Source organism: Sinocyclocheilus anshuiensis, unplaced genomic scaffold (genome assembly GCF_001515605.1).
Source record: "Sinocyclocheilus anshuiensis isolate Anshui unplaced genomic scaffold, SAMN03320099.WGS_v1.1 scaffold623, whole genome shotgun sequence".
In the NCBI taxonomy this organism is placed as follows: Eukaryota; Metazoa; Chordata; class Actinopteri; order Cypriniformes; family Cyprinidae; genus Sinocyclocheilus; species Sinocyclocheilus anshuiensis.
Genome location: NW_015548226.1, coordinates 247,777 through 264,159, shown reverse-complemented (window position 1 = coordinate 264,159; position 16,383 = coordinate 247,777). Strand labels below are relative to the sequence as shown.

General features: G+C 36.1%; 1 protein-coding gene across 1 annotated transcript in view; it reads right to left on the bottom strand.

Annotated features, from left to right (window-relative positions):
- Positions 1-16,383, bottom strand: part of LOC107654374 (cyclin-dependent kinase 18-like) — an 85,289-nt gene that overhangs the window by 38,164 nt on the left and 30,742 nt on the right. Inside the window, exon 2 of the mRNA XM_016441417.1 lies at positions 11,590-11,725. Coding sequence (XP_016296903.1) covers positions 11,590-11,707 — 118 coding nt within the window. The 5' untranslated portion in view covers positions 11,708-11,725. The remainder of the gene's footprint in view (positions 1-11,589; positions 11,726-16,383) is intronic.

The window sequence follows — 16,383 nt, the reverse complement described above, 5'->3', positions numbered from 1 at the left end:
GCCCAAAGAGTTACGTTAAAAAAAATGATTCCAGCAAATAAGTAAATAATTGAATGGACATTACAAAAAATGATTTTAGAAGCCAGTATATTGTTTTATTTATGCGATGAATGTCTGTACCTTCTGCTTCGTGTTCTTGCTGCTTTCACTTTTTCCAGCTGATAGTCTTAAAGAGACAGTACCGCTTTTCATGCAAATCAATGTAATCTCAATGCAAATACTGCAAATGATGCATGTAAACAATATTATGTAAGATTTGAATGACCATTATACACTCTAATATATTATGGCACTCTAAAAATTTATGAATTTATTAAACAGGCTCCTACAGTTGGCTTTCAGTTTCATTATAATTCATCAGTAGGCGAAAGAAACTGTTATATACCGCTTTCAAACCCCGGCACAAAGGCACGGCGAATGAGCGAGAGAGGGAGAGGGCGGCGGTGGGCCTTGGTTTCCTTCATTTGCAGATATGAAAAGCGAGGCCCTATCCAGGCTCATTTAAATATCACAGTGGCAGCGAGCTCTTTGATCTCCTCGGTGGTAATTGGGGTCGTAACAGGCGAGTCATTTTCTGCTCTTTCTCTTCCTGGTCCTCTCGCGCTCTACCTGAGAGATTTTCCTGCTGCAATCTGGACTCCCCACCAATCTTTCATATCCTTCATCTACCTACTGTACGTGTCAAATCACATCCTGGCCTTCTCTAGTGACAAAATCCAGATGCGCCGCTGAAGGTTTCAAGCAGGGCGAGCAAATACAAGGGGATGCGCTCAGGAGATTTGTCTTTCCTTCTTTTCTTAGGTGTCCAGTCTTGAGGAGAGATTGCGTAAGCTGTGAATCTTTGAGATGAAAGCGGAAAAGGGTTGAACAGTTTAATTTTTCCTTCTAATTTTTAATAATAGCTTTAATATTTTTAGCTGTGCTGCTTTAAAGGGATGTATTTATAAATGCGGAGAGGGTTTCCGCATGCAGACACCATGCTGTTATACTGTCAGTATGGTAAATGCTCTCCATAAAGTTGCATCTCTAAATTCATCCGTTCTAAAGCACTGCTGTTTCTGCTTTTGTAACAAATCCACTGTCTTCAACAATATATTTCAAGACATAATACTGTGTTTTGTGTAGTTTTGTACAATAAAGGTTATAGCTTATAGTTCTTTAAACCATATATTTGTTGAATGTCTGTCACTTAGTCCTTTTTGCATTTGGTTGGTGCTACGTACGAACGAATGACATTGTCTTAAGACGAAACACGTCAAAACGGTATTTTTTCTGTTTTGTTCCATCAAACTGTTTTGATTTGAATGATTTGATTTTCCTTCTTAAAATTTCAAGATTGATATTTTAATGTACAGTATATGAATCATTCTGATGGGTTCTTCACTGTATTAGAAAACAAATGAAACCGAGTTAATAGAAAATTAATAAACGAAGTCAATTCATAGATATATAATATATAAATGTAAATGTATACATATTGATATTGTAATTTATATTTATAATGAAAATACTAAATATAAAAATTATGTGTAATATATAAAATATTTAAATAGGCTATTTATAAATACTACATATTATATTTAATACTAATCTGCAATGTATATACTAAATATTTATTTATACAGTGCTTAACAAATTTATTAGACCACCTGTCATAATGAAGAGAGAAAATAAATATTTTAGGAATCTGTCAAAAACGTGTTTAAAACTAAAAATCCTATCATTTATTTGGCAAATAACAAACTGAAACAACTAAATAGTCTTTATTCACACATAATAACAACAACAAAAAAAACTTCTATATTTTATTTTTTATTTTGTATGGCCTCCTTTGGCCTTGATAACAGCTTGCATTCTTGCTGGCATTGTTTTTATGTACTTTCCCTCAGTCTCTGTTGTTATTGACTTCCAAATAGTTTCTAGTTGTTCCCAAATATTTGCTTTTGAATAACCTTTTGTTTGATCTATCTTTGAATCCATTAAATCCCAACAATAATTGTCTTTTGTATTAGAAACACTACTGTGACTAAAGAGGCTTACACATACTGGTGTGGATTAACCATTACAGAAACATGAACATTTATTTTGGTATTTGGTATTTTGGTAATCACCAGTACTGTTAGTTTAGGGCAGCTGAGTGAGTCTCTTATGCAAGTCTCTTATGCTCATCAAGGCTGCATTTATTTGATCAACAATACAGAAAAAATAGTAATACTGTGTAATATTATTGCACTTTAAAATAATGGTTTTCTATTTTAAGGTCCTTTAAAATATAATTTATTTCTGTGATGCAAAACTCAATTTCCATCAGTCCTGAATCTACTCCTGTCTTCAGTGTCACATGATCCCTCAGAAATCATTTTAATATGCTGATTTATTATCAATGTTGGAAATGGTTGTGCTGTCATTACAACTGTAACCTATATGTATATAAATAAATATCTATGTATAAACACAAATATGTTGTTTTGCATAAGAGTTACTAGCTATGTTTCCATCACTGTTTTAATGCACATTTTGAAATATCGCATCAGAAACAAGTGATGGAAACAGCAATTTTCAGAAAAAATCCCTTTATTTGCAAAAATGTTTTTACGCTTGCTTGAGGTGGTTTTTGACTTGTGCGAAAAAGGGTTAATGCGAATGATGGGAGATGGAAACGCATTTGCTGAATAAATTCTGCATGCGCATCAAAAAAGCCATGTGACTTTGCTCTATGGGACGGCATAATCTGACTAACCGGCAGACCAATCTTCTTGCACAGCATCTGAACTGTTGTTATTCAGAAATGCCCGAGCAAAGTCTGTCGTCAAAGTATTTCTCTATAATTGCCTCCCAGAACTGTCTTACAGGACTGCGTTCCTAAAAAGGAGGCATCCACGTCCAAAAGCAATGACCGCATTGCAATTTTAAGTTAAATTCGCAACTTTGGATGGAAACCTGGCTACTGTTGGATGAAATAATGAAGTAGAAAATAGAAGCAAAGCCCTGTAGTTTGACCCTTTGTAGTGTCTCCTCAGAGTCTATGAAGAGGTCAAAAGGAATAATAGATATGTCTGACAACATCTTTATACAGCTAACTGCTTGAAACCATCAGTTTCCAGCGCTCTGTCCTGAAATGACTTTCTGTGCACCGGGACCTGCACTAGTATTTATGCTTGCCCTGCCAGTAGGCTGCTGTCTACCCTGGATGTCAGAGTATGTGTGTGTCCTATTTTTTAGAGGCCTCAGGGCTCAGACAGCCCTCTGCCCAGACCGCTTTTTCCCATTGGGCTCCAGCAGAGTCTGTCTGCACATCTAAACACACGTATCAGGTCTATTATGAACCTTCCTACTTCTCTGTGAACTTCCAAGAGCTTAAACCTCCCTTGAGGAATTGTATCGGAGGCTTATATCTATATCAAAGCTATCCCATAAGTCCCAAGGGGGCATAAAACAGCTGGTGAACTAGTAGCTGCTGAGAAACATGAATTGGTTTTTTGATATTCCAATAGTGATGTGATATGGCTAGGCAAACAGATAGTGATTAAAGCAAAAATTCACCTAACATGAACATCCTAACATCCATCGTCATTTATTCCTGTTTATGTCATTCCAAATTTGTACACTCTTAAACATAAAGATTCTTTATTGGCATCGATAGTTAAAGAAACTCCAACATCCATGGAGTCACTAAAGGTTCTTTAGAGTGGAAAAAGGTTCTTTACATTATTATATAATGGTCTTCACACTCAGAAAAAATTGTTCTTTTAAGAATTTTTAACTTAAAAGGTTCTTTTGGGAACCCAGATTTACAGTGGCCTAGTAGTGCACAACACAACGAAATCGCCACAACACAATGCATAGGACTAATTTCGCAGCGTTGCAACTTGTTTCCGTTGTGATGTGCTTATTTCGTTGTGTTGCGGCTTGTTTCCATTGTGTTGCATTTTTTTCCATTGTGTTGTGCTAATTTAATTGTGTTGCGGCTTGTTTCCATTGTGTTGTGCTAATTTTTGTTGTTTTGCAGCTTGTTTCCATTGTGTTGTGCTAATTTCATTGTGTTGCGACTTGTTTCCGTTGTGTTGTGCTAATTTCGCTGCCTTGCGACTTGTTTCCGTTGTGTTGTGCTAATTTCGCTGCCTTGCGACTTGTTTCCGTTGTGTTGTGCTAATTTCATTGTGTTGCGACTTGTTTCCGTTGTGTTGTGCTAATTTCGCTGCCTTGCGACTTGTTTCCGTTGTGTTGTGCTAATTTCGTTGCCTTGCGACTTGTTTCCGTTGTGGTGTGCTAATTTCATTGTGTTGAGACTTGTTTCCGTTGTGTTGTGCTAATTTCGTTGCCTTGCGACTTGTTTCCGTTGTGTTGTGCTCATTTCGTTGCCTTGCGACTTGTTTCCGTTGTGGTGTGCTAATTTCATTGCCTTGTGACTTGTTTCCGTTGTGTTGTGCTAATTTCGTTGCCTTGCGACTTGTTTCCGTTGTGGTGTGCTAATTTCGTTGTGTTGCGACTTGTTTCCATTGTGGTGTGCTAATTTCGTTGCCTTGCGACTCGTTTCCATTGTTATGTGCTTATTTAGTTGTGTTGCGGCTGGTTTCCATTTTGTTGCATTTTTTTCCATTGTGTTGTGCTAATTTCATTGTGTTGCGGCTTGTTTCCATTGTGTTGTGCTAATTTCGTTGTGTTGCGAGTCTGCGACTTGTTTCTGTTGTGTTGTGCTGATTTCGTTGGCTTGCGACTTGTTTTCGTTGTGGTGTGCTAATTTCGCAGCATTGCGACTTGTTTCTGTTGTGATGTGCTTATTTCATTTTGTTGCGGCTTGTTTCCATTGTGTTGCATTTTTTTCCCATTGTGTTGTGCTAATTTCATTGTGTTGCAGCTTTTCCATTTGTGTTGTGCTAATTTCATTGTTGCAGCTTATTACAATTGTGTTGCATTTTTTTATTGTGTTGTGCTAATTTTGTTGTGTTGCAGCTTATTTATGTTGTGTTGTGCTAATTTCATTGTGTTGCAGCTTGTTTCCATTTGTGTTGTGCTAATTTCATTGTTGCAGCTTATTACCATTGTGTTGCATTTTTTTATTGTGTTGTGCTAATTTTGTTGTGTTGCAGCTTATGTTGTGTTGTGCTAATTTCATTGTATTGTGGCTTGTTTCCGTTGTGGTGTGCTAATTTCGTTGCCTTGCGACTTGTTTCCGTTGTGGTGTGCTAATTTCGTTGCGTTGGGACTTGTTACTTTGTGTTGTGCTAATTTTGTTGCCTTGCGACTTGTTTCCATTGTGTTGTGCTGATTTCATTGTGTTGCAGCTTGTTTTCATTGTGTTGTACTGATTTCGTTGTGTTGCAGCTTGTTTTCATTGTGTTGTGCTGATTTTGTTGTGTTGCGGCTAGTTTCCATTGTGTTGTGGAGATTTCGTGGTGTTGTGCAATATTGGGAGACTATACAGAGTGGTTCAAACATGGCTTTGCAACAAGGTTATGTGTGTTGCAATGACATGAGGGTGAGTAAAAGATGATATAATTTGAATTCCTTTCATTAAAGGAAATGAAACTTTTGTCTTTGCTTTCTTTCCAGGCCTAACTTCCTTTTTCAAGTAGACATTCCCAGTTCGGAGACGAAAGCTCTCAACACATCAATAATGCAGAGAACTGGAGCTGTCATTGAAACAAAGGTGGTTCAGTGGTTGAGGTGAATCACTGATAAGCCGTGTTGCTGTGCCCTTGTGGGTTTGAACCTTTCTCTGGGGTGGTGATTAAAGATCTGGGCTAGTAACTGAAAGGTTTGTAGGTTTGAACCACAAGAGACCGCTTGTAAATCTAATGTTACTGTTAACCTAGCCAGTGATATTTTACTTCATTATGGGGTTACAGGTGACACATGCAGCTGGTTGAAAGTAGGTCATCAGATATTAGGCATATTTTGTGTCATAAGGCACAAAATGCTACCCGCTGGTCTATAATTGATTATGTAGAAAACTATTAGTACTCCTCATTTACAAATGAATTAATAAAAGAGCATAGAAGGCTTAATATTTAGACTAAAGACACTTTCATATGACTGCTGTCAGGGCTTCGTGCATATCCCAGCAATCATAATGCTTTGACATACTGCTTTGGCCACCACCGTATGTGAAGTCATGGAAGAGGGAGTTTATGTTTAGGTAGGTAGCGGGGAGGTAGTAAGAAAGTGTTCTCGGTAAACCATGAGATTAGTGAAAGCAAATGAACGAGGTGACATGCATTTGAGCCAAGTTTTTTTTAAAATTATTATTATTATTAACAAAAACTGTTTTGAAAAATGTTTTGGTTGACCCACCTGGAGTGTTAGGGTTAAGAGACAATAGGTTTGTTAATAATTCTATATAAAAAAATGGTCAAGTGGTGTAATTAAATATTTACTGTTGAAATTTTGGGGTCAGTAAGATTTTTATTTTATTTTATTTTTTAAGAAGTCTCTTATGCTTACCAAGGCTGCATTTATTTGATAAAAAAAATACAATACAGTAATATTGTTAAATATTATTAAAATTAAAATAACTAAATTTAAATCTTTTAATAATCTTTTAAAATGTCATTTATTTCTGTTATGCAAAGCAGAATTTTCAGCAGCCATTACTCCAGTCTTCAATGTCACATGATCCTTCAGAAATTATTGATTTGGTGCTCAAAAAACATTTTATTATTGTCAATGATAAAAACAGTTGTGCTGCTAATTATTTTTGTGGAAACTGGTAGAATTCTTTTCATAACTATTTGATGAATAGAAACAGAACAGCTTTTATTTGAAATGTACAAGATATTTATAATTTTACAAAGGCTTTTTGTCATTTGATCAGTTTGATGCATCCTTACTGAATAAAATTAATTTGTTAAAAAAATATTTTAATAACCAAATTTTAATGATTGATTGATTGATTTGCTTTTTATTTACTTACTGCCATAGGGTTTGTTTATAATTAAAAAAATGAAGTGGTGTAATGAGATGTTTTAACAGTTCAGAGAGTTAAATATTGAGTTGCACATATAGAGTTAAATTTGACTTAAACTTTGAATTTTGCAATGCACCATTTAACCTCTCAGGAATGCTCTCTTTTGTATCTGTTTTGTGTTTTGCTCCACAGAATTCATAGGAAACATGAGTTTTGTGAAAGGCCCTCAAGTCCTTTTTGGTCTAGTTATTTTTCTCCTGACGTGTGTGCTTGAATACAAGTTATTTGATGTGCACCTGAACACCTGGTTCCTTGTTGTGGTGTTTGTATGATTGTTTTGATTCGTACCTCTGAGCGAAACCATCCAGACACTGCAGTCCTTGCCGTTTTTCATCGGAAATGAGCACACTCTTTATTCATGTCTAGCCAGAGGGCCACACGGACAGCTGGTGGTTATTTTGATGGCTGTCTCTAAATGAGATGCCTCTCCTTTCAGTTCTGCCCAACACACATTACATTCATCCTTTGCAGTATAAACTACTCAATGAGATTTAGTGTGTGTGTGTGTGGGTGTTTCTGGGTCTGTAATTATGTTCAAACCCTCCAAGGAATCTGTCGAAAAGCCATTTTGTAAGCATTATCATTAAATATAGCTTACATCTTTGTGGTAATCAAGAAACACTTGTTAACCAAAAGACATTTGCATGATGGCTCCATCATGGGCGCCTCTCCATGGAGAATGACTCGGTTGCGTCTAGATCAGCGATACATCACAAATATAACGAGATACTGGAGGTAGACATGCTGGCAGGGAGGAAATATGAGGTCCGACTCCCTAATGTGACTCGGATCGTTTTCTTCCACATTAACCTTGCAGTAATTGAGTTCTAATAATCTTAGGTATATGGGCGAGTAATTTGGAACGAAGCGTTCCATTTCTCAAGGCGTTTCCGTCCCGACCCGTAGACGGTTCTTCCGCCATGCTTGGCTTGGAGGTTCATTTGCAGCTGGAGGAAAGGGGACGGGGTAAATAGAAGAAAAGTGCTCTTGCGTCTACTCCCCGCCTGTCCTCGGATCCGCTCCCTTCTTCCAAACTCCATCCTGCTCCAGCTGTCTCCATCGCTGCCGTGTCTCCCGAGGGTGGAGGAAGTAACAGCGTGCCGTCCCATCAGCCAATGGGAGCAGCTGGTTCGTGGTGGGGGAAAATGGGGCGTTGTGGAAACAGCTGCCTCAGACAGCTGAGGAGCCTGATTGCTCCCCAAACAAATGTTTTGTTCCCAGCATGCAACCAGGTCCAAATCACCATCCTGCTATGGACCAAGGGTTCATCGCCTGGTTTCGCTTCTTAGTATGAGTTTATTCAATCTTGTGTAGCCAGAGTTTTGTTTTATAACAAAGTCCTATGCACCTTACAACTTATTCTGACCTGGAAATGCTAGCTTAGAGAAGAAGAGATTGTCGGAGTGACCAAACACTGCCATTTAGGGCAAATTTGGGGCAATTTGTTGCCACTAATCTTCAGCTTCAGTTTAGAGGGATTGTTCACCAAAAAATGAAAATTACTCACCCTCAAGCCATCCTAGGTGTACATGACTTTCTTCTTTCAAATGAATTCAATCAGCATTGTTAAAAAATGTCCTGGTTCTTCCAAGCTTTATAATGGCAGTGAATGGTTCAAGATTTTGAAGCAAAATAAAGTGCATCCATCCATCATAAAAAGTGCTCCACACAGCTTCGGAGGGTTAATAAAGGCCTCTTGAAGTGAATTGATGCATTTGTGTAAAACAAAATTGACATATTTAGAACTTTATAAACTGTAATCTCTAGCTTCCGCTAACTGTCATACACGCGTTCACTATAGAGAGTGGCGTCCAGTGGATGACTTAGGTGTAGTGTAAGCTCCGGTGAGAATATGTTAGTCTCGTGAGAACCAAGTTTTGTTTACAGCAAAGGAAAACCAGTTGCCTCTTGGCTTATATTGAAATCCTCAGACATTTTTCTTTACAAATTTGTGACTGGTGTTTTGCTTTGCTCTCTCCTCTGCGCTTCCGCGTTTGTCACTGTTCTTACTGGAGCTTATGGTAATTTTCATTTTTAGGTGAACTATCGCGTTATCGCGGGCGTTTTAAGACCTGTATTTTGTTTGTAGTTGTTGCAAAATGGACTAAATTCTTAGGAAGTTGCATTTTCTCCTTGATTTGCTTTTAAAGGGCAGCATTTAAAAACAGATCAGCATTTTTCGTGAGCCACGTGTGTGAAAACTGTCTCCTTATTGGTCAGAATGTCTGTGTGCTGTTTAAAAGTTTGAGGTCAGTAAGATTTATTTTTTTTTAAAAGTCTCCTATGATCACCAAAGCTGCATTTATTTGATCAAACATAAAAATAGTAAAATTATGAAATATTATTACAATTTAAAATTACTGCTTTCTATTTGAATATCATTCCTGTGACGCAATGCTGAATTTTAAGCATCATTAGTCAGTATGTATTGAATTGCTGCTGAAGAAAAAATTCTTCTTGTTATTAATGTTGGAAACTTAATATTATTAATGTTGTGCTGCTTAATATTTTTGTGGAAACCATGATTTATTTTTTATTTATGATTTATGCATCCTTGCGGAGTAAAAGTAATAATATAATATAATATAATATAATATAATATAAATCCAGACACGAAGGTTGAAAATTTCACTGGTTTTTAAATGACATGAAACAGGATACACAACACTTCCATAATGTTATGCATTTCCAAGTGAAACATAATATATATTCTTTATTTTTTTGCTACAATAATAATAGTGTTTTTTATACATAAAGTTGATTGGAATCCAGAATAAAGAGTATAAAAGCTCTTTCTTTAGAGTTAAAACAAGATACAGACTGGCCAATAACAAGCATTATCGATTTATATTGCAAGACCGAAGGTGTGCGAAAACCCCTGTAGATCTTTGACAGAGTCTTAAATTCTTAAAGTGGTCTTGCTTGTAGTCTCTCCCTTGAAATTCGATTTAATATTGACTCGAGAAAGTGTTAAGACCATAGAGCCAGAGAGCGGAGCAGAATTGTACTATTACCACTGCATTAATAATGTAGGCACAAAGATAAGCACCACTGTGAACGAAGAGCGAAGATGCTGGAGGGTCAGAATCCCGTTTCCTCCTCATCTTCTCTGGAGCGGCTCTGACCCCCGAGGTCCTCGCAGGTCGCTAGATGCATCTCTCTTCCATCTCTTGGAGAGATTATCAAACTCTTATGGGCCACTCATTTTCCCAGCCTCTTGGTGAGATCTCATTCCATTTGAGAACAATCCAGAAGGCTTCGAATTGCGAAAGGTAGCCTCAGTTGACTTTAGGTGATGCTTCAAAATTGACACTACAATATTTACTTTCTTAATAAATGTTCCTGGTTTTACTGTGTGCAATTCATCAGTTTAACCAATTCCCATTGAATAAAATGTCCCACCATACATTTTATCTGGTTGAATATCCTGATTCCCTCATGAATATGTCATGTTATGAATGTTTGGAATGTCTTTGGTTGAATTAAAAAAACAAAGAAAGTTGTGTTAATCTTAAATCAAAATGTAGTTAATTTTTTCCACCTCAGTCAGAATCAGTAGTTTATAGGAATACATATATTTACTATATTTTTTATGAACCTCTAGAATGAACTTTTATTTTTATATTTTCAGTTTTCATTTTTAAATTAATTTTATGTTGTTTTGTCATTGTATTAGTTTTTATTAAAGTACTATTTAGATTTAATTACATTTTTATTTTGGTTTATATTTTTTTATATGATATTAATATTTTCATTTATTTCATCTTTATTTCAAGCAACAACATTTTTTTTATTTTTTATAGTTTTATTTTTTACAGACGCTAACAATAATAAGCATCAACTTCTCTAACCAACATCTCTCCTGCTGACCTGATGAATAAAATTAAGTCCCAAAGATCATAATTTCTTTCTGAATATTCAGTTTCACACGTAGATCCATCACATCATGCAAGATAATGTGTAAAGTTTCATGTTTTTAATAAATCTACAATTTTTACACTTTTTTCTCTAGATTTATTACATTTAAAAGACCACAACAAAGGAAGCAAACCTTAGATGCCAAAATTAGGATTAAATGTATTTTGTTATTATAAATTCTGATTATGCATGAAATTAATGAAAAACAAACAGTTCATATTGTGGGATTATAGACTAAAGCCCTGTTTGGATGGCACTAGTTTTCCCTCAGGAGGCCAGGTGCATGTGTGTTATACAGAATTTGTATTTTTATTCTTATTTTTTTAATGCCATCTGAATCTGTTTGTTCACTCAGGCGTCCTCTGAGAAATCAAATTCTACTGGATAGGACTATCTTTGATCATAGTGTATATTTACCCTTCTCCTCATTTGTTTTGACCTTTGTTGGAAACCAATGAATCTACTTTTCTCATTGTGCTACATGGTGCACTGTCTTTATAGATTTGAACCAGTTTCCTGGATAAAATAATGGTTGGTGATTCAAGTGAGTCAATAAGAAGCATCTGATCACTGTAGCAGCGGCATCAGGTATGATCTATATAATAAGTTACATAAGTCTTGTTTATTTCAGTGGGTTTCATGATGCTCGCGTCAGACTCTTGTGCTTTGAATGGGAGATGCAAAAGTCAAAAGCAAAGCCATACCGTCATTGCAGCGGATGTTGAGCTGGTTTATCTGTTCAGTAAACTCGTTCTCCTCTATCGTCTCTGTTCGTGGCACAGAAAGTGAGAAACGCCTCTTGAAGTTCTTCATCTTATTCATGTCGCTGGACCAGAAGTCCTGTGGAGGATGCAAGAACAGTGTGAGTTAATGTGTTGATTATTTTATTTGAGAAGATGACATTTGTTTTGTTGTGCTCTCTACATGAAAGCTGTCGTGATGTTATTGGGCTCTCTTGTGTTTTTGTCTTAAAATCTAGCTGAAGAATCTGCGATTGAATGTTTACAACTTTTTAGAGAGATTTGCCTTTGTTCTGGCATCGCTTGCTGTTTTACGCTCTGTCAGAGCGCCAAGTTTGGTGTTGTGTACACAAAAACTCCAATATAACAAGTCTGCAATTAAAAATCAGAGATTTCAGTAATGCACTCAAATGTTTCTCATTAAATACCTCCAAGGAGAAATGATCTGAGCTGCTATCTGCATTCATTTTGTAGCTCTATACTCTTCCTTGAGGTCAGATATTGACTCATTGTGTCTGTTATTTTGTCCCCAAGAGAATTTTTGGAGAACAATCTGAGACTATGATTCATGAGCTATAAAAGAGCAACCTCTGAGCAATATGTTTTTCTCGGGGTAAATCTATCAAAACCGATGTGTCCATATCTGTCCAACTAGGGGTGTGCGATATTGACATAATAATTTATCTGTATTTGGGGGGATTTTGTCAATAATAATAATTAAACAATATTTTTCTGAGTGTGTTTTTGTGCTGGTACTTTGGCTGGTTTAGACCCATCATGGATAAAAAAATATATAGGCTATAACATTAAAACCGCCAGTAGGTGGCAGCAAGTCCCTGTCTAAATGAGTGATTCATTGAATCATTCATTCAAACGATTTGTTCAAAATGACATTCATTTAGAAACGAATCAAGTGACTGTCTTTATGAATGGATCATTGAATCACTGACTCATGATTCATTCAAAAACGGATTCATTCAGGAACAAAACCCTGCAGTGTTGCTCTGAGATGCACAAACGTTCTGATCAGACTTTGGAACTATTAAAAAAAAAAACAATATTGTGTCTATAATGCAACTCATTCAATATTCTTGTTAGTTGGAGAAAGGGTAAAAATGAAGATCATTTTGGTGTAAGACGACTTTACTAATAAAGTGTATGGAAAAATGTACCATAATACACTTGAAAAGTGTACATTACGTTCCTTATAAGCGATAAAGTGGTTGCTGTATGCATATGGACTAACACTCTGTTTAAGAGACAGAATTAATAGTTGTCTAATGATATTCAATTTCTCCACAGCTGAAGTTCAACTCTGTCTCACTAGAGCTGATCAAAATCTCCTGTATTCTCTTCCTTTCCGCTCCTACGTTACCAGGCAGAGCGGTTGCTAAGGGTTCCAGCGCTGTTCGTTTAATTCCGGGTGTGAGATTGTGCTGTGTGGTTTACTAATTATTTTAAAAGTGGGAGACTAGCCAATACTCCCATTGCCAATTAGCGTCAGCTACCCCTAAAATAACTGCGTCTCAGAGCACAATTGATTCTCAAATGACTGTGAAACAGAAATGCAAAATAATAAAATAAATACTAATAGTGCTAAAAAAGTTCCCTTGTCAGCTGTGGTAGTGTTTCCCCCACCTCTCAAACTTGTTCTCTGCCTCGCGTTCTCTTCCTCTCTTTGATTATAGTGGTTGTTTTTGCTGAGGATAATGATTTAGTCTTCCTGTCTTTGAAACATGACTCTCATAAGACAATAATTGCTCCATGCAGTACCATCATAGGGCTGATGAAACCGCAGACCAGTGTCTGTCTGAATAATCTCATCATCTACATCATATTTATGGGATATTACTGGTTCTAGCATGAAACAATGTTTGTCAAACTTTTGTTTCGGTCATGAACTAAACTCTTTTTGGGGTTTTCAACAATCTTTTAAATTTGATATAAATCAATTTCAATTTTAGTTTGTTTACATTTGTATTTATATATTTGCAATAAATTTATATATTAACATTATATATATATATCAAGGCTGCATTTATTTGATCAAAAATACAGAAAAAAACAGTAATCTTGCAAAATGTTATTACAATGTAAAATAATGATTTCTATTTTAATATACTTTAAAATATAATTTATTTCTGTGGTGCAAAGCTAAATTTCCATCAGCCATTACTCCAGTATAAAGTGTCACATGATCCTTAAGAAATCATTCTAATATGCGGATTTACAGCTAAAGAAACATTTATTATTATTATCAGTTGAAAACAGTTTGCTTTGAATAGAAATCTCTCTTTTGTGACATTATAAATGTCTTTAATGTCACTTCTGATTCATTTAATGTGCCCTTGCTGAATAAATGTTTGTGTGTGTGTGTGTATATGGTGTAACGGTACACAAATATGACGGTTCGGTACGTACCTCGGTTTTAACGTCACTGTTCAGTATGATTTCGGTACAGCAGGTGGAAAAACTAAACTAAAATAAAAATAAACAGTGGTTTACTGAACAAGTTGCTCTTTTTTAAATACATTCAGTTGTAATTACAATTTTAAACATTTCTTAGGGATAAAAATCTACCTCAGCTTATGCTTTAAACTATAGGGAGCCCTTTTATATCATAAGGTTACAATTAACAACTTAACCCAAACTGAAATTTAATTACTTTTTTTTTTAAATATAATAATTATATGTGGAAAATAATGCACGGCAATCAGCTCTTTTTTTTTTAAAGTGGCGTTTATCGGTTTTTGCAAATGAACTCTTCATATGATTTTTGCAAATGAACTCTTCATATGATCATACATCCTGATGAAGGCCTGTTTGGGCTGATACGCGTTGGTGTTTTTTAACATGTAGCCCTGTCTTACAATATGCAAACATGTAAATTGCACATAATGCAGTTTTTAAATTAACTTACAAATTATAAAGTTTCTATTTGTTAAAATATATTCAATTACACAGTGGCTTTACAATTCCAGCTAGTTTTAGTGCTCAACACCCTGACGAAGGCCTGTTTGGGCTGATACGCGTTGGTGTTTTTTAACATGTAGCCCTGTCTTACAATAAAGGCTTTTTATATTTTGCCTGCTGTGTGAGTGCCTGGACGTGGATTATTTTCGTTTCTTGCAATGGGATCCACTTTTTGTTTTTGACATTTTGTTCCTTCTCTGGAACATCCATAGTCTCGCTATGCAAACATGTAAATTGCACATAATGCAGTTTTTAAATTAACTTACAAATTATAAAGTTTCTATTTGTTAAAATATATTCAATTACACAGTGGCTGTCATAACATGTTTCATAACAGATTAATTTAAACATACATTAAATAATTAAGACTAACAGGTAAAGTTAAATATAAAGCTGTGGACACTGATGACTTGCCTGAGGTAAAGAAATGCTATGTGGTATTTTGTTTACAAGCTGTTTTGCTGATGTCTTTCCGCGAGTGAAACACTGACTGACGCCTGTTTCACACATACTCCATTTGCAGTGCGTTTGCGGTGCTTATTTTTTTCCGCACCCATGATAACGGATAATAGCGTTCACACTGCACACGGTTGTGGTCTGGCAGTGCGTTCCAGGAGTGGTGCGATCGTTTCCGCACCGAGTCAGTTTTTGCTGTGCTGCACACGCTGAATTACCCTTTGTTCGCAGTAAAAATGAACATGGATTGACACGGAAATGTAGTAATTTCACAATAAATAGATATAATTAAAGTCTACTGTGTTTCACATGCTTTTTAGCTAGGTTTAAAACAAAGAAAAGTGCACTTTTAGATAAACAAGGCAACATATGCACTTAAGGTAGAAAAACAAAGTTCTTTAAGACACGCGGGACTGTTTGTAATAAAGATTTAAATGTAAAAGGCATGAGAGTCGACCTTTTCTGTCAGTGGTAAGTTTTAATTTAAAATATTTGTGATAGCCTAACACAACAAAAGTAGGCTGTATGCTGTGTTTAAATGCGTTTTCACTTGCTTGAGCAACTTAAAGGGGTCATATGATGCGATTTCAAGTTTTCCTTTCTCTTTGGAGTGTTGCAAGCTGTTCGTGAATGGATAACATCCCTAAAGTTGCAAAGACTAAAGTGTCAAACCCAAAGAGATATTCTTTATAAAAGTTAAGACTCGTTCACGCTCTCCTAAAACGCCTTGTTTAAACATGCCCCCACATGTCTACATCACTGTGTGGGAAGATTTGCATAACACCGCCCAAATGTTCACGCAATGAAAGAAGGCGTAACTTTATTGTTGCTGCCGCCGCTATGACGTGAAGACGCTGTGTGTTTCGTTGCGAAAATCAGTGGTTAAGTTGTATTTACAATGCTGTTCCAGAACAGTTCAACCCAAATATTCAGATGTGTGCAGCGCATTTTATGGAGGACTCTTTTCTGAACCTACAATGTTCTGTTCTGACTCACAGCCTGTAAGTACGTTTTCATATTTAAAGAATTTGCCACTGATGATTCAAACTCGAGTTTTGAGCAGTGTAGAGTAGCGCTTGTTTGTCGTTTCTCCGATCACAAATGCAGACATGGTTTTATGTTTACGCGGCGCGATGCAATGCAACGCGTAAAAAGACAGTATAAGTCATTATAATCCGTAATTATGTCCCCACTGGATGCAACAAATGCCTCGTTTATAATGGGTTTTAATGTTTTTGTCTTGTCGCTCAGGGACACTGCATCACAATATGGTAAGGGGCGTAACATTTCTGTCACACGCTTGAGGTATTCGGCCAATCACAACGCACT